Source organism: Oncorhynchus gorbuscha, linkage group LG15 (assembly GCF_021184085.1).
Source record: "Oncorhynchus gorbuscha isolate QuinsamMale2020 ecotype Even-year linkage group LG15, OgorEven_v1.0, whole genome shotgun sequence".
In the NCBI taxonomy this organism is placed as follows: domain Eukaryota; kingdom Metazoa; phylum Chordata; class Actinopteri; order Salmoniformes; family Salmonidae; genus Oncorhynchus; species Oncorhynchus gorbuscha.
Genome location: NC_060187.1, coordinates 15,551,223 through 15,576,091, shown reverse-complemented (window position 1 = coordinate 15,576,091; position 24,869 = coordinate 15,551,223). Strand labels below are relative to the sequence as shown.

General features: G+C 50.4%; 1 protein-coding gene across 2 annotated transcripts in view; it reads right to left on the bottom strand.

Annotated features, from left to right (window-relative positions):
• The window catches only part of cachd1 (cache domain containing 1), a 200,970-nt gene that overhangs the window by 105,295 nt on the left and 70,806 nt on the right, over window positions 1–24,869 (bottom strand). For both annotated transcript variants that reach the window (XM_046300194.1, XM_046300195.1), the window contains exon 3: window positions 20,117–20,265. In XM_046300194.1, coding sequence (XP_046156150.1) covers window positions 20,117–20,265 — 149 coding nt within the window. The remainder of the gene's footprint in view (window positions 1–20,116; window positions 20,266–24,869) is intronic.

The following is a 24,869-nucleotide window of genomic DNA, read 5'->3' as shown; positions in this document are numbered from 1 at the left end:
ACTACTACTACTGCTGCTCACCACCACTACTACTACTGCTGCTCACCACCACTACTACTACTGCTGCTCACCACCACTACTACTACTGCTGCTCACCACCACTACTACTACTGCTGCTCACCACCACTACTACTACTGCTGCTCACCACCACTACTACTACTGCTGCTCACCACCACCACTACTACTGCTGCCCACCACCACTACTACTGCTGCCCACCACCACCACTACTGCTGCTGCCCACCACCACCACTACTGCTGCTGCCCACCACCACCACTACTGCTGCTGCCCACCACCACCACTACTGCTGCTGCTCATCACCAACACTACTACTACTGCTGCCCACCACCACTACTACTACTGCCCACCACCACTACTACTACTGCTGCCCACCACCACCACTACTACTACTACTGCTGCCCACCACCACCACTACTACTACTGCTGCCCACCACCACCACTACTACTACTACTGCTGCCCACCACCACTACTGCTGCTGCTCATCACCACTACTACTACTGCTGCTCATCACCACTACTACTACTGCTGCTCATCACCACTACTACTACTGCTGCTCATCACCACTACTACTACTACTGCTCATCACCACTACTACTACTACTGCTCATCACCACTACTACTACTGCTGCTCATCACCACCACTACTACTGCTGCTCATCACCACTACTACTACTGCTGCCCATCACCACTACTACTACTGCTGCCCATCACCACCACTACTGCTGCTGCCCACCACCACCACTACTGCTGCTGCCCACCACCACCACTACTACTGCTGCCCACCACCACTACTACTGCTGCCCACCACCACTACTGCTGCTGCTCATCACCACCACTACTACTGCTGCTGCTCATCACCACTACTACTACTACTGCTGCCCACCACCACTACTACTGCTGCTGCTCATCACCACTACTACTGCTGCTGCCCACCACCACTACTGCTGCTGCTGCTCATCACCACTACTGCTGTTGCCCACCACCACTACAGCTGCTGCTCATCACCACCACTAGTGCTGCTGCTCATCACCACTACTACTACTGCTGCTCATCACCACCACTACTGCTCATCACCACCACTACTACTACTGCTCATCACCACCACTACTACTGCTGCTCATCACCACCACTACTACTGCTGCTCATCACCACTACTACTACTACTGCTCATCACCACCACTACTACTACTACTGCTCATCACCACTACTACTACTACTACTGCTCATCACCACTACTACTACTACTACTGCTCATACACCACTACTACTACTACTGCTCATCACCACTACTACTACTGCTGCTCATCACCACTACTACTACTACTGCTCATCACCACTACTACTACTGCTGCTCATCACCACTACTACTACTACTGCTCATCACCACTACTACTACTGCTGCTGCCCACCACCACTACTGTGGCTGCCCACCACCACTACTACTACTGCTCATCACCACTACTACTACTGCTGCTCACCACCACTACTACTACTGCTGCTCACCACCACTACTACTACTGCTGCTCACCACCACCACTACTACTGCTGCCCACCACCACTACTACTGCTGCCCACCACCACCACTACTGCTGCTGCCCACCACCACCACTACTGCTGCTGCCCACCACCACCACTACTGCTGCTGCCCACCAACACCACTACTGCTGCTGCTCATCACCAACACTACTACTACTGCTGCCCACCACCACCACTACTACTGCTGCCCACCACCACTACTACTACTGCTGCCCACCACCACTACTACTACTGCTCATCACCACCACCACTACTACGACTGCTCATCACCACCACTACTGCTCATCACCACCACTACTACTACTGCTCATCACAACCACTACTACTACTGCTCATCACCACCACTACTACTACTGCTCACCACCACCACCACTACTACTGCTCATCACCACCACTACCACTACTGCTCATCACCACCACTACTACTACTGCTCATCACCACCACTACCACTACTGCTCATCACCACCACTACTACTGCTCATCACCACCACTACTACTACTACTCATCACCACCACTACTACTACTGCTCATCACCACCACTACTACTACTACTCATCACCACCACTACTACTACTACTCATCACCACCACTACTACTACTGCTCATCACCACCACTACTACTACTACTGCTCATCACCACCACTACTACTACTACTGCTCATCACCACCACTACTACTACTACTGCTCATCACCACCACTACTACTACTACTACTGCTCATCACCACCACTACTACTACTACTACTGCTCATCACCACCACTACTACTACTACTGCTCATCACCACCACCACTACTACTCATCACCACCACTAGTACTGCTGCTCATCACCACCACTACTGCTCATCACCACCACTACTACTACTGCTCACCACCACCACTACTACTACTGCTCACCACCACCACTACTACTGCTCATCACCACCACCACCACCACCACTACTACTACTACTACTGCTCATCACCACCACCACCACCACCACTACTACTACTACTACTGCTCATCACCACCACTACTACTACTGCTCATCACCACCACTACTACTACTGCTCACCACCACCACTACTACTACTGCTCACCACCACCACTACTACTACTGCTCACCACCACCACTACTACTACTGCTCACCACCACCACTACTACTGCTCATCACCACCACCACCACCACCACCACCACTACTACTACTGCTCATCACCACCACCACTACTACGACTGCTCATCACCACCACTACTGCTCACCACCACCACTACTACTGCTCACCACCACCACTACTACTACTGCTCACCACCACCACTACTACTGCTCATCACCACCACCACCACCACCACCACCACCACCACTACTACTACTACTGCTCATCACCACCACCACTACTACTACTGCTCATCACCACCACTACTACTACTACTGCTCATCACCACCACTACTACTACTACTGCTCATCACCACCACTACTACTACTACTGCTCATCACCACCACTACTACTACTACTGCTCATCACCACCACCACTACTACTACTACTGCTCATCACCACCACCACTACTACTACTCATCACCACCACCACTACTACTACTACTACTGCTCATCACCACCACTACTACTACTGCTCATCACCACCACTACTACTACTGCTCATCACCACCACTACTACTACTGCTCATCACCACCACTACTACTACTGCTCATCACCACCACTACTACTGCTCATCACCACCACCACCACTACTACTGCTCATCACCACCACCACTACTACTACTGCTCATCACCACTACTACTACTACTGCTCATCACCATCACTACTACCACCACCACCACTACTCTCCACCACCACCACCACCACCACCACCACCACCACTACTACTACTACTACTACTGCTCATCACCACCACTACTACTACTGCTGCTCACCACCACCACTGCTGCTCACCACCACCACCGCTGCCCACCACCACCACTAATTGCTGCTGCTCATCACCACTACTACTACTGCTCATCACCACTACTAATGCTGCTCATCACCACCACTACTACTACTGCTGCTCACCACCACTACTACTACTGATGCTCACCACCACTACTACTACTACTGATGCTCACCACCACTACTACTACTCACCACCACTACTACTACTGCTGCTCACCACCACTACTACTACTGCTGCTCACCACCACTACTACTACTGCTGCTCACCACCACTACTACTACTGCTGCTCACCACCACTACTACTACTGCTGCATCACCACCACTACTACTACTGCTGCATCACCACCACTACTACTACTGCTGCATCACCACCACCACTACTACTGCTGCCCACCACCACCACTACTACTGCTGCCATCACCACCACTACTACTGCTGCCCACCACCACCACTACTACTGCTGCCCACCACCACCACTACTGCTGCTGCCCACCACCACCACTACTACTGCTGCCCACCACCACCACTACTACTGCTGCTCATCACCACCACTACTACTACTGCTGCCCATCACCACCACTACTACTGCTGCTCACCACCCACTACTACTACTGCTGCCCACCACCACCACACTACTACTACTGCTGCCCACCACCACCACTACTACTACTGCTGCCCATCACCACCACTACTACTACTGCTGCCCACCACCACTACTACTACTGCTGCTCATCACCACTACTACTACTGCTGCTCATCACCACTACTACTACTGCTGCTCATCACCACTACTACTACTACTGCTCATCACCACTACTACTACTGCTGCTCATCACCACCACTACTACTGCTGCTCATCACCACTACTACTACTGCTGCCCATCACCACTACTACTACTGCTGCCCATCACCACCACTACTACTGCTGCCCACCACCACCACTACTGCTGCTGCCCACCACCACCACTACTACTGCTGCCCACCACCACCACTACTACTGCTGCCCACCACCACTACTGCTGCTGCTCATCACCACCACTACTACTGCTGCTGCTCATCACCACTACTACTACTACTGCTGCCCACCACCACTACTACTGCTGCTGCTCATCACCACTACTACTGCTGCTGCTCACCACCACTACTACTGCTGCTGCTCATCACCACTACTGCTGTTGCCCACCACCACTACAGCTGCTGCTCATCACCACCACTAGTGCTGCTGCTCATCACCACTACTACTACTGCTGCTCATCACCACTACTACTACTACTGCTCATCACCACCACTACTACTACTGCTCATCACCACCACTACTACTGCTGCTCATCACCACCACTACTACTGCTGCTCATCACCACTACTACTACTACTGCTCATCACCACTACTACTACTACTACTGCTCATCACCACTACTACTACTACTACTGCTCATCACCACTACTACTACTACTACTGCTCATCACCACTACTACTACTACTGCTCATCACCACTACTACTACTACTACTGCTCATCACCACTACTACTACTACTACTACTGCTCATCACCACTACTACTACTACTACTGCTCATCACCACTACTACTACTACTACTGCTCATCACCACTACTACTACTACTACTGCTCATCACCACTACTACTACTACTGCTCATCACCACCACTACTACTGCTGCTCATCACCACCACTACTACTGCTCATCACCACCACTACTACTGCTGCTCATCACCACTACTACTACTACTGCTCATCACCACTACTACTACTACTGCTCATCACCACTACTACTACTGCTGCTGCCCACCACCACTACTACTACTGCTGCTGCCCACCACCACTACTGCTGCTGCCCACCACCACTACTACTACTGCTCATCACCACTACTACTACTGCTGCTCACCACCACTACTACTACTGCTGCTCACCACCACTACTACTACTGCTGCTCACCACCACCACTACTACTGCTGCATCACCACCACTACTACTGCTGCCCACCACCACCACTACTACTGCTTCATCACCACCACTACTACTGCTGCTCACCACCACCACTACTACTGCTTCATCACCACCACTACTACTGCTGCTCATCACCACCACTACTACTGCTTCACCACCACCACTACTACTGCTGCCCACCACCACTACTACTACTGCTGCCCACCACCACTACTACTACTGCTGCTCCACCACCACTACTACTACTGCTGCACTACCACCACCACTACTACTACTGCTCACCACCACCACTACTACTACTGCTGCTCACCACCACCACTACTACTACTACTGCTGCATCACCACCACTACTACTACTACTGCTCATCACCACCACTACTACTACTGCTGCTCATCACCACTACTACTACTGCTGCTCATCACCACCACTACTACTGCTGCTCATCACCACTACTACTACTGCTGCTCATCACCACTACTACTACTACTGCTCATCACCACTACTACTACTGCTGCTCATCACCACCACTACTACTGCTGCTCATCACCACTACTACTACTGCTGCTCATCACCACTACTACTACTGCTGCTCATCACCACTACTACTACTGCTGCTCACCACCACCACTACTACTGCTGCTCATCACCACCACTACTACTACTACTACTGCTCATCACCACCACACTACTACTGCTGCTCATCACCACACACTACTGCTGCTCATCACCACCACTACTACTACTGCTGCTCATCACCACCACTACTACTACTGCTGCTCATCACCACCACTACTACTGCTGCTGCTCATCACCACCACTACTACTGCTGCTCATCACCACCACTACTACTGCTGCCATCACCACCACTACTGCTGCTGCTCATCATCACCACTACTGCTGCTGCTCATCACCACCACTACTACTGCTGCTCATCACCACTACTACTACTGCTCATCACCACCACTACTACTGCTGCTCATCACCACTACTACTGCTGCTCATCACCACCACTACTACTGCTCATCACCACCACTACTACTGCTGCTCACCACCACCACTACTACTGCTGCTCAACACCACCACTACTACTGCTGCCCACCACCACTACTACTGCTCATCACCACTACTGCTGCTCAACACCACCACTACACTCACCACCACTACTACTGCTGCTCATCACCACCACTACTGCTGCTGCTCATCACCACTACTACTACTGCTGCTCATCACCACTACTACTACTGCTGCTCATCACCACTACTACTACTACTGCTCATCACCACTACTACTACTGCTGCTCATCACCACTACTACTGCTGCTCATCACCACCACTACTACTGCTGCCCACCACCACTACTACTACTGCTGCCCACCACCACTACTACTACTACTGCTCATCACCACCACTACTACTACTGCTCATCACCACCACTACTACTACTGCTCATCACCACCACCACTACTACTACTGCTCATCACCACCACTACTACTACTGCTCATCACCACCACTACACTGCTCATCACCACCACTACTACTGCTCATCACCACCACCACCACCACTACTACTACTACTGCTCATCACCACCACCACTACTACTACTGCTCATCACCACCACTACTGCTGCTCATCACCACCACTACTACTACTGCTCATCACCACCACTACTACTACTGCTCACCACCACCACTACTACTGCTCATCACCACCACCACTGCTCATCACCACCACCACTACTACTACTACTGCTCATCACCACCACCACTACTACTACTGCTGCTCATCACCACTACTACTACTACTGCTCATCACCACCCACTACTACTACTGCTCATCACCACCACCACTACTACTACTGCTCATCACCACACTACTACTACTACTGCTCATCACCACCACTACTACTACTGCTCATCACCACCACTACTACTACTACTGCTCACCACCACCACTACTACTACTACTGCTCATCACCACCACACTACTACTGCTCTCACCACCACCACTACCACACTGCTCATCACCACCACTACTACTACTGCTCATCACCACCACTACTACTACTGCTCATCACCACCACTACTACTACTGCTCACCACCACCACCACTACTACTGCTCATCACCACCACTACCACTACTGCTCATCACCACCACCACTACTCATCACCACCACTACCACTACTGCTCATCACCACCACTACTACTGCTCAACACCACCACCACCACCACTACTACTATTCATCACCACCACTACTACTGCTCAACACCACCACTACTACTATTCATCACCACCACTACTACTGCTCAACACCACCACTACTACTACTGCTCATCACCACCACTACTACTGCTCAACACCACCACTACTACTGCTCAACACCACCACTACTACTGCTCAACACCACCACTACTACTGCTCAACACCACCACTACTACTGCTCTCATCACACCACTACTACTGCTGCTCATCACCACCCACTACTACTACTGCTCAACACCACCACTACTACTGCTCATCACCACCACCACCACTACTACTACTCAACACCACCACCACCACTACTACTACTGCTGCTCATCACCACCACTACTACTACTACTGCTCATCACCACCACTACTACTACTACTGCTCATCACCACCACTACTACTACTACTGCTCATCATCACCATTACTACTACTACTGCTCATCACCACCACTACTACTACTACTGCTCATCACCACCACTACTACTACTGCTGCTCATCACCACTACTACTACTACTACTGCTCATCACCACCACTACTACTACTACTGCTCATCACCACCACTACTACTGCTCATCACCACCACTACTACTACTACTGCTCATCACCACCACTACTACTACTACTGCTCATCACCACCACTACTACTACTACTGCTCATCACCACCACTACTACTGCTCATCACCACCACTACTACTACTACTACTACTACTACTACCACTACTACTACTACTACTGCTCATCACCACCACCACTACTACTACTGCTCATCATCACCACCACTACTGCTCATCACCACCACTACTGCTCATCACCACCACTACTACTACTGCTCACCACCACCACTACTACTACTGCTCACCACCACCACTACTACTGCTGCTCACCACCACCACTACTACTGCTCATCACCACCACCACCACCACTACTACTACTGCTCATCACCACCACTACTACTACTGCTCACCACCACCACTACTACTACTGCTCACCACCACCACTACTACTACTGCTCACCACCACCACTACTACTGCTCATCACCACCACTACTACTACTGCTCATCACCACCACCACCACTACTACTACTACTGCTCATCACCACCACCACTACTACGGCTGCTCATCACCACCACTACTGCTCATCACCACCACTACTACTACTGCTCATCACCACCACTACTACTACTGCTCATCACCACCACTAGTACTACTGCTCACCACCACCACCACTACTACTGCTCATCACCACCACCACTGCTCATCACCACCACCACTACTACTGCTCATCACCACCACTACCACTACTGCTCATCACCACCACCACACTCATCACCACCACTACCACTACTGCTCATCACCACCACTACTACTACTGCTCATCACCACCACTACTACTACTGCTCATCACCACCACTACTACTACTGCTCATCACCACCACTACTACTACTGCTCATCACCACCACTACTACTACTGCTCATCACCACCACTACTACTACTGCTCATCACCACTACTACTACTGCTGCTCACCACCACTACTACTACTGCTGCTCACCACCACTACTACTACTGCTGCTCACCACCACCACTACTACTGCTGCCCACCACCACTACTACTGCTGCCCACCACCACCACTACTGCTGCTGCCCACCACCACCACTACTGCTGCTGCCCACCACCACCACTACTGCTGCTGCCCACCACCACCACTACTGCTGCTGCTCATCACCAACACTACTACTACTGCTGCCCACCACCACCACTACTACTGCTGCCCACCACCACTACTACTACTGCTGCACCACCACCACTACTACTACTACTGCTGCCCACCACCACCACTACTACTACTACTGCTGCCCACCACCACCACTACTACTACTGCCCACCACCACTACTGCTGCTGCTCATCACCACTACTACTACTGCTGCTCATCACCACTACTACTACTGCTGCTCATCACCACCACTACTACTACTACTACTGCTGCTCATCACCACTACTACTACTGCTGCTCATCACCACTACTACTGCTGCTGCATCACCACCACTACTACTGCTGCTGCATCATCACCACTACTACTGCTGCCCATCACCACTACTACTACTGCTGCCCATCACCACTACTACTACTGCTGCTGCCCACCACCACTACTACTGCTGCTCACCACCACTACTACTACTGCTGCTCACCACCACCACTACTACTGCTGCTCATCACCACCACTACTACTGCTGCTCACCACCACCACTACTACTGCTGCTCATCACCACCACTACTGCTGCTGCTCATCACCACTACTACTACTGCTGCTCATCACCACTACTACTACTGCTGCCATCACCACCACTACTACTGCTGCTGCTCATCACCACTACTACTGCTGCTCATCACCACCACTACTACTGCTGCTCATCACCACTACTACTACTGCTGCTCATCACCACTACTACTACTGCTGCTCATCACCACCACTACTACTACTACTGCTCATCACCACTACTACTACTGCTGCTCATCACCACACTACTACTGCTGCTCATCACCACTACTACTACTGCTGCTCATCACCACACTACTACTGCTGCTCATCACCACTACTACTACTACTGCTCATCACCACCACTACTACTACTGCTCATCACCACCACTACTACTACTACTGCTCATCACCACTACTACTACTGCTGCTCATCACCCACTACTACTGCTGCTCATCACCACTACTACTACTGCTGCTCATCACCACATACACCACTACTACTACTACTGCTGCTCATCACCACTACTACTACTGCTGCTCATCACCACTACTACTACTACTGCTCATCACCACTACTACTACTGCTGCTCATCACCACTACTGCTGCTGCTCATCACCACTACTACTACTGCTGCTCATCACCACTACTACTACTGCTGCTCATCACCACTACTGCTGCTGCTCATCACCACTACTACTACTACTGCTCATCACCACTACTACTACTACTGCTGCCCACCACCACCACTACTACTACTGCTGCTCATCACCACCACTACTACTGCTGCCCACCACCACCACTACTACTGCTGCTCATCACCACTACTACTACTGCTGCCCACCACCACTACTACTACTGCTGCTCATCACCACTACTGCTGCTGCCCACCACCACTACTACTGCTGCTCATCACCACCACTACTGCTGCTGCTCATCACCACTACTACTACTGCTGCTCATCACCACTACTACTACTGCTGCTCATCACCACCACTACTACTGCTGCTCATCACCACTACTACTACTGCTGCTCATCACCACTACTACTACTACTGCTCATCACCACCACCACTACTACTACTGCTCATCACCACCACTACTACTGCTGCTCATCACCACCACTACTACTGCTGCTCATCACCACCACTACTACTGCTGCTCATCACCACTACTACTACTACTGCTCATCACCACCACTACTACTACTGCTCATCACCACTACTACTACTACTGCTCATCATCACCACCACTACTACTGCTGCTGCTCATCACACACTACTACTACTGCTCATCACCACTACTACTACTGCTGCTCATCACCACCACTACTACTGCTCATCACCACCACTACTACTGCTGCTCATCACCACCACTACTACTGCTGCTCATCACCCACTACTGCTGCTGCTCATCACCACTACTACTACTGCTGCTCATCACCACCACTACTACTGCTGCTCATCACCACTACTGCTGCTGCTCATCACCACTACTACTACTGCTGCTCATCACCACTACTACTACTACTGCTCATCACCACTACTACTACTACTGCTGCTCATCACCACTACTACTACTGCTGCTCATCACCACTACTACTACTGCTGCTCATCACCACTACTACTACTACTGCTGCTCATCACCACCACTACTACTACTGCTCATCACCACTACTACTACTGCTGCTCATCACCACTACTACTACTGCTGCTCATCACCACTACTACTACTGCTGCTCATCACCACCACTACTACTGCTGCTCATCACCACTACTGCTGCTGCTCATCACCACTACTACTACTGCTGCTCATCACCACTACTACTACTGCTGCTCATCACCACTACTACTGCTGCTCATCACCACTACTACTACTACTGCCCACCACCACTACTACTACTGCTGCTCATCATTACCACTACTACTACTGCTGCTCATCACCACTACTACTACTGCTGCTCACCACCACTACTGCTGCTCACCACCACCTACTACCACCACCACTACTACTGCTGCCCACCACCACCACCACTACTACTGCTGCCCACCACCACTACTACTGCTGCCCACCACCACCACTACTACTGCTGCCCACCACCACCACTACTACTGCTGCCCACCACCACCACTACTGCTGCTGCTCATCACCACCACTACTACTGCTGCTCATCACCACACTACTACTGCTGCCCACCACCACCACTACTACTGCTGCTCACCACCACTACTACTACTGCTGCCCACCACCACTACTACTACTGCTGCCACCACCACCACTACACCACCACCACTACTACTACTGCTGCTCACCACCACCACTACTACTGCTGCCCACCACCACCACTACTACTACTACTGCTGCCACCACCACCACTACTAATACTGCTGCCCACCACCACTACTGCTGCTGCTCATCACCACTACTACTACTGCTGCTCATCACCACTACTACTACTGCTGCTCATCACCACCACTACTACTGCTGCTGCATCACCACCACTACTACTGCTGCTCATCACCACCACTACTACTGCTGCTCATCACCACCACTACTACTGCTGCTCATCACCACCACTACTACTGCTGCTCATCACCACCACTACTACTGCTGCTCATCATCACCACTACTACTGCTGCTCATCACCACCACTACTACTGCTGCTCATCATCACCACCACTACTACTGCTGCTCATCACCACTACTACTACTGCTGCTCATCACCACTACTACTACTGCTGCTCATCACCACCACTACTGCTGCTGCTCATCACCACTACTACTACTGCTGCTCATCACCACTACTACTACTGCTGCTCATCACCACCACTACTACTGCTGCTCATCACCACTACTGCTGCTGCTCATCACCACTACTACTACTCATCACCACTACTACTACTGCTGCTCACCACCACCACTACTACTGCTGCTCATCACCACTACTACTACTGCTGCTCATCACCACTACTACTACTGCTGCTCATCACCACTACTACTACTGCTCATCACCACCACTACTACTGCTGCCCACCACCACTACTACTGCTGCTCATCCCCACTACTGCTGCTGCCCACCACCACCACTACTACTGCTGCTCATCACCACTACTGCTGCTGCCCACCACCACCACTACTACTGCTGCCCACCACCACCACTACTACTGCTGCTCACCACCACCACTACTACTACTGCTGCTCATCACCACCACTACTGCTGCTGCTCATCACCACCACTACTACTGCTGCTCACCACCACTACTACTACTGCTGCTCATCACCACTACTACTACTGCTCATCACCACCACTACTGCTGCTCATCATCATCACCACTACTGCTGCTGCTCATCACCACTACTACTACTGCTGCTCATCACCACTACTACTACTGCTGCTCATCACCACTACTACTACTGCTGCTCATCACCACTACTGCTGCTGCTCATCACCACACTACTACTGCTGCTCATCACCACTACTACTACTGCTGCTCATCACCACTACTACTGCTGCTGCTCATCACCACTACTACTACTGCTGCTCATCACCACCACTACTACTGCTGCTCATCACCACCACTACTACTGCTGCCCACCACCACCACTACTACTGCTGCTCATCACCACTACTGCTGCCCACCACCACCACTACTACTGCTGCCCACCACCACCACTACTACTGCTGCTCATCACCACCACTACTACTGCTGCTCATCACCACCACTACTACTGCTGCTCATCACCACTACTACTACTGCTGCTCATCACCACCACTACTACTGCTGCTCATCACCACTACTACTACTGCTGCTCATCACCACTACTACTACTGCTGCTCATCACCACTACTACTACTGCTGCTCATCACCACTACTACTGCTGCTCATCACCACTACTACTGCTGCTCATCACCACTACTACTGCTGCTCATCACCACTACTACTACTGCTGCCCATCACCACTACTACTACTGCTGCTCATCACCACTACTACTGCTGCTCATCACCACTACTACTGCTGCTCATCACCACTACTACTACTGCTGCTCATCACCACCACTACTACTGCTGCTCACCACCACTACTACACTGCTGCTCATCACCACTACTGCTGCTGCTCATCACCACTACTACTGCTGCTCATCACCACTACTACTACTGCTGCTCATCACCACTACTACTACTGCTCATCACCACCACTACTACTGCTCATCACCACCACTACTACTGCTGCTCATCACCACCACTACTACTGCTGCCCACCACCACTACTACTGCTGCTCATCACCACTACTGCTGCTGCCCACCACCACCACACTACTGCTGCTCACCACCACTACTACTGCTGCTCATCACCACCACTACTACTGCTGCCCACCACCACTACTACTGCTGCTCATCACCACTACTACTGCTGCTCATCACCACCACTACTACTGCTGCTCATCACCACTACTACTGCTGCTGCTCATCACCACTACTACTACTGCTGCTCATCACCACTACTACTACTGCTGCTCATCACCACTACTACTACTGCTCATCACCACCACTACTACTGCTGCTCATCACCACCACTACTACTGCTGCTCATCACCACTACTACTGCTGCCCACCACCACCACTACTACTGCTGCTCATCACCACTACTACTACTGCTGCCCACCACCACCACTACTACTGCTGCTCATCACCACCACTACTACTGCTGCCCACCACCACCACTACTACTGCTGCTGCTCACCACCACTACTACTGCTGCTCATCACCACCACTACTACTGCTGCCCACCACCACTACTACTCATCACCACTACTACTACTGCTGCTCATCACCACTACACTCACCACTACTGCTGCTGCTCATCACCACTACTGCTGCTGCTCATCACCACACTACTGCTGCTGCTCATCACCACTACTACTACTGCTGCTCATCACCACTACTACTACTGCTGCTCATCACCCACATCACCACTACTACTACTGCTGCTCATCACCACCACTACTACTGCTGCATCACCACTCATCACCACTACTACTACTGCTGCTCATCACCACCACTACTACTGCTGCTCATCACCACCACTACTACTGCTGCCCACCACCACCACTACTACTGCTGCTCATCACCACTACTGCTGCTCATCACCACTACTGCTGCTCATCACCACCACTACTACTGCTGCTCATCACCACTACTACTACTGCTGCTCATCACCACCACTACTACTGCTGCTCATCACCACTACTACTACTGCTGCTCATCACCACTACTACTACTACTGCTCATCACCACTACTACTACTGCTGCTCATCACCACCACTACTGCTGCTGCTCATCACCACTACTACTACTGCTGCTCATCACCACCACTACTACTGCTGCTCATCACCACCACTGCTGCTCATCACCACTACTACTGCTGCTGCTCATCACACACTACTACTGCTGCTCACCACCACCACTACTACTGCTGCTCATCACCACTACTGCTGCTGCTCATCACCACACTACTGCTGCTCATCACCACACTACTACTGCTGCTCATCACCACCACTACTACTGCTGCTGCCCACCACCACCACTACTACTGCTGCTCATCACCACTACTACTGCTGCTCATCACCACTACTACTACTGCTGCTCATCACCCACTACTACTGCTGCCCACTACTACTGCTCATCACCACCACTACTACTGCTGCTCATCACCACCTACTACTACTGCCCACCACCCACTGCTGCTCATACTGCTGCTGCCCACCACCACCACTACTGCTGCTGCTCATCACCACTACTACTGCTGCCCACCACCACCACTACTACTGCTGCCCACCACCACCACTACTACTGCTGCTCATCACCACTACTACTGCTGCTCATCACCACACTACTACTGCTGCCCACCACCACCACTACTACTGCTGCTCATCACCACTACTGCTGCTGCTCATCACCACTACTGCTGCTGCTCATCACCACCACTACTACTGCTGCTCACCACCACTACTACTACTGCTGCTCATCACCACTACTACTACTGCTGCTCATCACCACTACTACTACTGCTGCTCATCACCACTACTACTACTGCTGCTGCCCACCACCACTACTACTACTGCTGCTCATCACCACTACTGCTGCTGCTCATCACCACTACACTGCTGCTGCTCATCACCACTACTACTACTGCTGCTCATCACCACTACTACTACTGCTGCTCATCACCACTACTACTACTGCTGCTCATCACCACTACTACTGCTGCTGCTCATCACCACTACTACTACTGCTGCTCATCACCACTACTACTACTGCTGCTCATCACCACTACTACTACTGCTGCTCATCACCACTACTACTGCTGCTCATCACCACTACTACTACTACTGCTCATCACCACTACTACTACTGCTGCTCATCACCACTACTACTACTCATCACCACTACTACTACTGCTGCTGCCCACCACCACTACTACTACTGCTGCTCATCACCACTACTGCTGCTCATCACCACCACTACTACTGCTGCTCATCACCACTACTACTACTGCTGCTCATCACCACCACTACTACTACTGCTCATCACCACTACTACTACTGCTCATCACCACTACTACTACTGCTGCTCATCACCACTACTACTACTGCTGCTCATCACCACTACTACTGCTGCTCATCACCACTACTACTACTGCTGCCCACCACCACTACTACTGCTGCTGCTCATCACCACTACTACTACTGCTGCTCATCACCACTACTGCTGCCCATCACCACCACTACTACTGCTGCCCACCACCACTACTACTACTGCTGCTCATCATCACCACTACTACTGCTGCTCATCACCACCACTACTACTGCTGCTCATCACCACCACTACTACTGCTGCTCATCACCACCACTACTACTCACCACTGCTGCTGCTCATCACCACTACTACTACTGCTGCTCATCACCACTACTACTACTGCTGCTCATCACCACTACTACTACTGCTGCTCATCACCACTACTACTGCTGCTGCTCATCACCACCACTACTACTGCTGCTCATCACCACCACTACTGCTGCTGCTCATCACCACTACTACTGCTGCTGCTCATCACTACCACTACTACTGCTGCTCATCACCACTACTACTGCTGCTCACCACTACTACTGCTGCCCACCACCACCACTACTACTGCTGCTCATCACCACTACTACTGCTGCTCATCACCACTACTGCTGCTGCTCATCACCACTACTGCTGCTGCTCATCACCACTACTACTACTGCTGCTCATCACCACTACTACTACTGCTGCTGCCCACCACCACCACTACTACTGCTGCTCATCACCACTACTACTGCTGCTCATCACCACTACTACTACTGCTGCTCATCACCACTACTACTACTGCTGCTCATCACCACCACTACTACTGCTGCTCATCACCACTACTACTGCTCATCACCACTACTACTGCTGCTGCTCATCACCACTACTACTGCTGCTCATCACCACACTACTACTGCTGCTCATCACCACTACTACTACTGCTGCTCATCACCACCACTACTGCTGCTGCTCATCACCACCACTACTACTGCTGCTCATCACCACTACTACTACTGCTGCTCATCACCACTACTACTACTGCTCATCACCACTACTGCTGCTGCTCATCACCACTACTACTACTGCTGCTCATCACCACTACTACTACTGCTGCTCATCACCACCACTACTACTGCTGCACCACCACCACTACTACTACTGCTGCTCATCACCACCATTACTACTACTGCTGCTGCTCATCACCACTACTACTACTGCTGCTCATCACCACCACTACTGCTGCTGCTCTACTGCTGCACCACCACCACTACTACTGCTGCTCATCACCACTACTACTACTGCTGCTCATCACCACCACTACTACTACTGCTGCTCACCACTACTACTACTGCTGCTCATCACCACCACTACTGCTGCTGCCCACCACCACCACTACTACTGCTGCTGCTCATCACCACTACTACTGCTGCTGCTCATCACCACTACTACTACTCATCACCACTACTACTGCTGCTCATCACCACTACTACTGCTGCTCATCACCACTACTACTGCTGCTCATCACCACTACTACTACTGCTGCTCATCACCACTACTACTACTGCTGCTCATCACCACTACTACTGCTGCTGCTCATCACCACCACTACTACTACTGTTGCTGCTCATCACCACTACTACTACTGCTGCTCATCACCACTACTACTGCTGCTGCCCATCACCACCACTACTACTGCTGCTCATCACCACCACTACTGCTGCTGCCCACCACCACCACTACTACTGCTGCTCATCACCACCACTACTACTGCTGCTCATCACCACCACTACTACTGCTGCTCATCACCACCACTACTGCTGCTGCTCATCACCACTACTACTGCTGCCCACCACCACCACTACTACTGCTGCTCATCACCACACTACTACTGCTGCTCATCACCACCACTACTACTGCTGCTCATCACCACCACTACTACTGCTGCTCATCACCACCACTACTACTGCTGCTCATCACCACTACTACTACTGCTGCTCATCACCACTACTACTACTGCTGCTCATCACCACTACTACTACTGCTGCTCATCACCACTACTACTACTGCTGCTCATCACCACCACTACTACTGCTGCTCATCACCACTACTACTACTGCTGCTCATCACCACTACTACTACTGCTGCTCATCACCACTACTACTACTGCTGCTCATCACCACTACTACTACTGCTGCTGCCCACCACCACCACCACTACTACTACTGCTGCTCATCACCACTACTACTACTGCTGCACCACCACCACTACTACTACTGCCCACCACCACCTGCCCACCACCACCACCACTACTACTGCTGCTCATCACCACCACTACTACATCACCACTACTACTACTGCTGCTCATCACCACCACTACACCACCACCACTACTGCTGCTGCTCACCACCACCACTACTGCTGCTGCTCATCACCACCACTACTGCTGCTGCTCATCACCACCACTACTACTGCTGCTCATCACCACCACTACTGCTGCTGCCCATCCACCACCACTACTACTGCTGCTCATCACCACCACTACTACTACTGCTGCTCATCACCACCACTACTGCTGCTGCTCATCACCACCACTACTACTGCTGCTGCCCACCACCACCACTACTACTGCTGCTCATCATCACCACTACTACTACTGCTGCTCATCACCACTACTACTACTGCTGCTCATCACCACTACTACTACTACTGCTCATCACCACCACTACTGCTGCTGCTCATCACCACTACTACTACTGCTGCTCATCACCACCACTACTGCTCATCACCACCTCTACTGCTGCTGCTCATCACCACTACTACTACTACTGCTGCCCACCACCACCACCACTGCTGCCCACCACCACCACTACTACTACTACTGCTGTCCACCACCACCACCACTACTACTGCTTCTCATCATCACCACTACTACTGCTGCCCACCACCACCACTACTGCTGCCCACCACCACCACTACTACTACTGCTTACCACCACTACTACTGCTGCTCATCACCACCACTACCGCTGCTGCTCATCACCACTACTACTGCTGCTCATCACCACCACTACCGCTGCTGCTCATCACCACCACTACCGCTGCTGCTCATCACCACCACTACCGCTGCAGCTCATCACCACCACTACCGCTGCAGCTCATCACCACCACTACCGCTGCAGCTCACCGCCACCACCACTGCAGCTCACCGCCACTGCAGCTCACCGCCACCACCACTGCAGCTCACCGCCACCACCACTGCAGCTCACCGCCACCACCACTGCAGCTCACCGCCACCACCACTGCAGCTCACCGCCACCACCACTGCAGCTCACCGCCACCACCACTGCAGCTCACCGCCACCACCACTGCAGCTCACCGCCACCACCACTGCAGCTCACCGCCACCACCACTGCAGCTCACCGCCACCACTGCACACATGGAGATAAGTGTTCCTAGAAAGGATCAAAACACATGTAAACACAAGAAGGGGGATAAGGGATTTGTGGATCAGGTTTAGGTTAATACTCACTCAACCATGGAGGGGGGGATGGTGCAGCAGTCCTGGATGGCGTTCAGAGGAGAGGTCAGGTGGGCTGTGTATGACGCCTCCACTACCTGCTTGTTCCTGTTCACCACATCCAGGTAGCGGTTAAACTTCTCACGGATCTTCTTCGCAAGCTACACACACACACACACACAGATATATTCTGTATGACATGGTACACAAGGTCCTCATCATGGTAGAATTACAGCACACGCTCAGTCAGAAGATGAAGTACCTTAGTTAACACCTATTCATGTATGAGTACCCTCCCATTCTTAGGTCAGAGACTACGTTCTGTATTAATCACAGTTTGAACAAGGCACGTATAACACACACACACACACACACACACACACACACACACACACACACACACACACACACACACACACACACACACACACACACACACACACACACACACACACACACACACACACACACACACACACACACACACACACACACACACACACGGTCCTCATACATACTGGCTGAATTACCAAGGGAAAGATCTGTGAACAGCATCAAAGCCGCTCAGACCTCAGAACCAGACTCTGTGTGAAAGCTGTCAATGTTGAGGAAAAGTCATGATGGGTGGTGGAGGGTTAGTGAGGAATAAACCTGTGTTACACGCTCAAAGCATGGAAACCAAGAAGGAAGAAGGAAAATCTAGTCCCTCCTGAACAAAGGGCGGATAATTGAATCCTGCTGGTTAGTGTTAAGCCTGACGAGTCCCCTGTGTTGGTACTGAGCGATTTGTACTTTGAGGTTGGTTCGATTTATCAAAAAATAATGGTCTGTGATTTTTTTTATTTTTTATTAAATGCACAATGCAATGCATTGAATGCTGTAACAACACAGAATACAACTATTAATAAAAGTCCATGATGGTAGTGACTCCTCATGACTACTTAATAACCATTTATTCACATTACTTTAATGAAATATTTCAGTTGTTGTATAGATTACATTTGGTGACTTCATTTCATTCCAAGTCCTCATCTCTATAGAGCGGTTGTCTAGGCTGTCTGACAAAAATCACTATTTTAGTAGTTCTTCGGAGTAAATAAGGCATACTTTTATGACTGCTGAATACCAACTATCAATCACTTAGATCATGTATTTTCAGGTAGATATACAGTGGGGCAAAAAAGTATTTCCCAATTGTGCAAGTTCTCCTACTTAAAAAGATGAGAGAGGCCTGTAATTTTCATCATAGGTACACTTCAACTATGACAGACAAAATGAGGAGAAAAAAATCCAGAAAATCACATTGTAGGATTTTTAATTTATTTATTTGCAAATTATGGTGGAGAATAAGTAGTCGGTCAATAACAAAAGTTTCTCAATACTTTGTTAAATACCCTTTGTTGGCAATGACAGGTCAAATGTTTTCTGTAAGTCTTCACAAGGTTTTCACACACTGTTGCTGGTATTTTGGCCCATTCCTCCATGCAGATCTCCTCTAGAGCAGTGATGTTTTGGGGCTGTTGCTGGGCAGCACAGACTTTCAACTCCCTCCAAAGACTTTCTATGGGGTTGAGATCTGGAGACTGGCTAGGCCACTCCAGGACCTTGAAATGCTTCATACGAAGCCACTCCTTTGTTGCCCGGGCGGTGTGTTTGGGATCATTGTCATGCTGAAAGACCCAACCACGTTTCACCTTCAATGCCCTTGCTGATTGAAGGAGGTTTTCACTCAAAATCTCACGATACATGGCCCCATTCATTCTTTCCTTTACACGGATCAGTCGTCCTGGCCCCTTTGCAGAAAAACAGCCCCAAAGCATGTTTCCACCCCCATGCTTCACAGTAGGTATAGTGTTCTTTGGATGCAACTCAGCATTCTTTGTCCTCCAAACACGACGACATGAGTTTTTACCAAAAAGTTATATTTTGGTTTCATCTGACCATATGACATTCTCCCAATCTTCTTCTGGATCATCCAAATGCTCTCTAGCAAACTTCAGACGGGCCTGGACATGTACTGGCTTAAGCAGGGGGACACGTCTGGCACTGCAGGATTTGAGTCTCTGGCAGCGTAGTGTGTTACTGATGGTAGGCTTTGTTACTTTGGTCCCAGCTCTCTGCAGTTCTCTGCAATTCATTCCCCCCGTGAGGTTCTGGGATTTTTGCTCACCGTTCTTGTGATCATTTTAACCCCATGCGGTGAGATCTTGCGTGGAGCCCCAGATCGAGGGAGATTATCAGTTGTCTTGTACATCTTCCATTCCTTAATAATTGCTCCCACAGTTGATTTCTTCAAACCAAGCTGCTTACCTATTGCAGATCCAGTCTTCCTAGCCTGGTGCAGGTCTACAATTTTGTTTCTGGTGTCCTTTGACAGCTCTTTGGTCTTGGCAATAGTGGAGTTTGGTGTGTGACTGAGGTATTTTATACTGATAACAAGTTCAAATAGGTGCCATTAATACAGGTAACGAATGGAGGACAGAGGAGCCTCTTAAAGAAGAAGTTACAGGTCTGTGCGAGACAGAAATCTTGCTTGTTTGCAGGTGCCCAAAAACTTATTTTTCACCATAATTTGCAAATAAATTCATTAAAAATCCTACAATGTGATTTTCTGGATTTTTTCCCCTCATTTTGTCTATCATAGTTGAAGTGTACCTATGATGAAAATTACAGGCCTCATCTTTTTAAGTGGGAGAACTTGCACAATTGGTGGCTGACTAAATACTTTTTTGCTCCACTGTACCTTGAAGCAAAAGCTCTCTATCTCTCTCCATCACGCGTGTGGCTTCCCCACACTAATCTATGTAGCAGGCGTTAAAGAAACACAGAACGGACAAGTGGATTGTAGTTATTGCAGTTAATTACCACGTTTTTGGTGCTGAACTATGTAGAATATTGGCTTGATGGAAACTACAACTCTCTACTGAAAAGTCACAGGGAAAAAAATCGAATTCAAACCGGTCAGTCAATTAGTTGTTTAAAAAACTAAAAATAATCTAAGATTTCAGTTCATTTTTGCTCAACATTACTCTCTGCCCTGTGTAAGTGTGTTAGCTAAAGCTAGGTATACATTACAGCTCTCAGAGGGGGAGTCATGGCTGAGTGCACACATCTCTGAGCCTCATACAAAAAGGGTTCCCTCTGGGGGACACTAATAACCAGCGCACCAGCAGCTCCTCACAACAGGTACCTGTTCCTACTCTGGAGCTAATGAAAAGCCCCCACGGGGAACCTAGTTAGAACCTACGGGACCGTGGCAACTCTCACCCACATGCATTGAAACACGTAGGCGACATAGCCTGCATACAATAACACAGATTAGAAATGAACACAAACCAGCACTACGAACTCCAACTCATAACATACAGCAGCTTTAGACCTACACAGAAACATGACTGGGGCGGCAGGTAGCCTAGCGATTAAGAGTGTTGGGCCTGTAACCGAAAGGTCGCTGGTTTGAATCCCTGGGCTGACTAGTTAAAAAATGTGCCGATGTGCCCTTGAGCAAGGCACTTAACCCTAATTGCTACTGTAAATTGCTCTGGATACCAGAGTCTGCTAAATGACTAAAATTGTGTTTTTTTAAAGATACTACATTCAATTACTGCCTGGAAAAAAAATAGGACAGAACCATTACTACGGCAACCAGTCGCCATGTCTGTCCACATCGCATAATGAGCCATGCCTGCCAACACAGCCCTGGCCCAGGCCAGGAACAGAGAAATGTGCTCCGACCCATTGACCGCGATTCCCTTAATCAGGCAGCTGCTATTCCTATTAAATCAGACAGCCGCTGCTCCCAGTAGGGCTTTATACAGGCCCAGCGGCGTCACAGCCATACTATACATAGGATCAGTCCCAAATGGCTCCCTATATCGTGCACTACTTCTGACTACAGGCCATAAGGCTGAGTTCAACTGTAGTGCACTATGTAGCCTGATGATGGCGCCATCTGGGACTCATCCATACTGTAAACCCCTTCAGACTGGGCTGGACCAGCACGCTCACAAAGCAATTAGCCCCAATGTGGACTGTAATATGTGTGTGTGTGTGTGTGTGTGTGTGTGTGTGTGTGTGTGTGTGTGTGTGTGTGTGTGTGTGTGTGTGTGTGTGTGTGTGTGTGTGTGTGTGTGTGTGTGTGTGTGTGTGTGTGTGTGTGTGTGTGTGTGTGTGTACCACAATGGGGGTAAATAGAGAAATACCCATTAATGACTACAGAGAAACTAGAAACCCAAGAACTGCAAAGCACAGTTTTAGGGTCTGACTATTTTCCATAGCCAAAACCACCCTCCCCTCCCTGACCTCCCACCCTCTCTTTACCCACAAATCCCAGCCACCCACCCTCCTACCAGGCCTCAGCGCTCACTCCCCTGACCCCTATCCCCTTCACTATAACACATGTTGGGCTCTGTGGTTGCTGTAGTTCTTGCCAGCTGGTCTCAGACCATGCAGTTCTGGTTCAGTGTGGTCCGGCTAGAATACGCCTGGGTTAGGGAGGAGAGCTGTGACCCGGATCAGTACCAGACTGGGTGAATGTTACTAAATAACTAGCCCATCAAGGTCATTCCATACAGCTGAACAGAAACAGAGAAACCCTTCCATTAGCTCGAGCTGGCCTTTACTTTAAATGTCACTGTTAGGTGGTGTATCTCAGTGGTCTGAGAGACCCCAGAGACAGAGACCCCAGAGACACACCTAGAGACCCCAGAGACACACCTAGAGACCCCAGAGACACACCTAGAGACCCCAGAGACACACCGAGAGA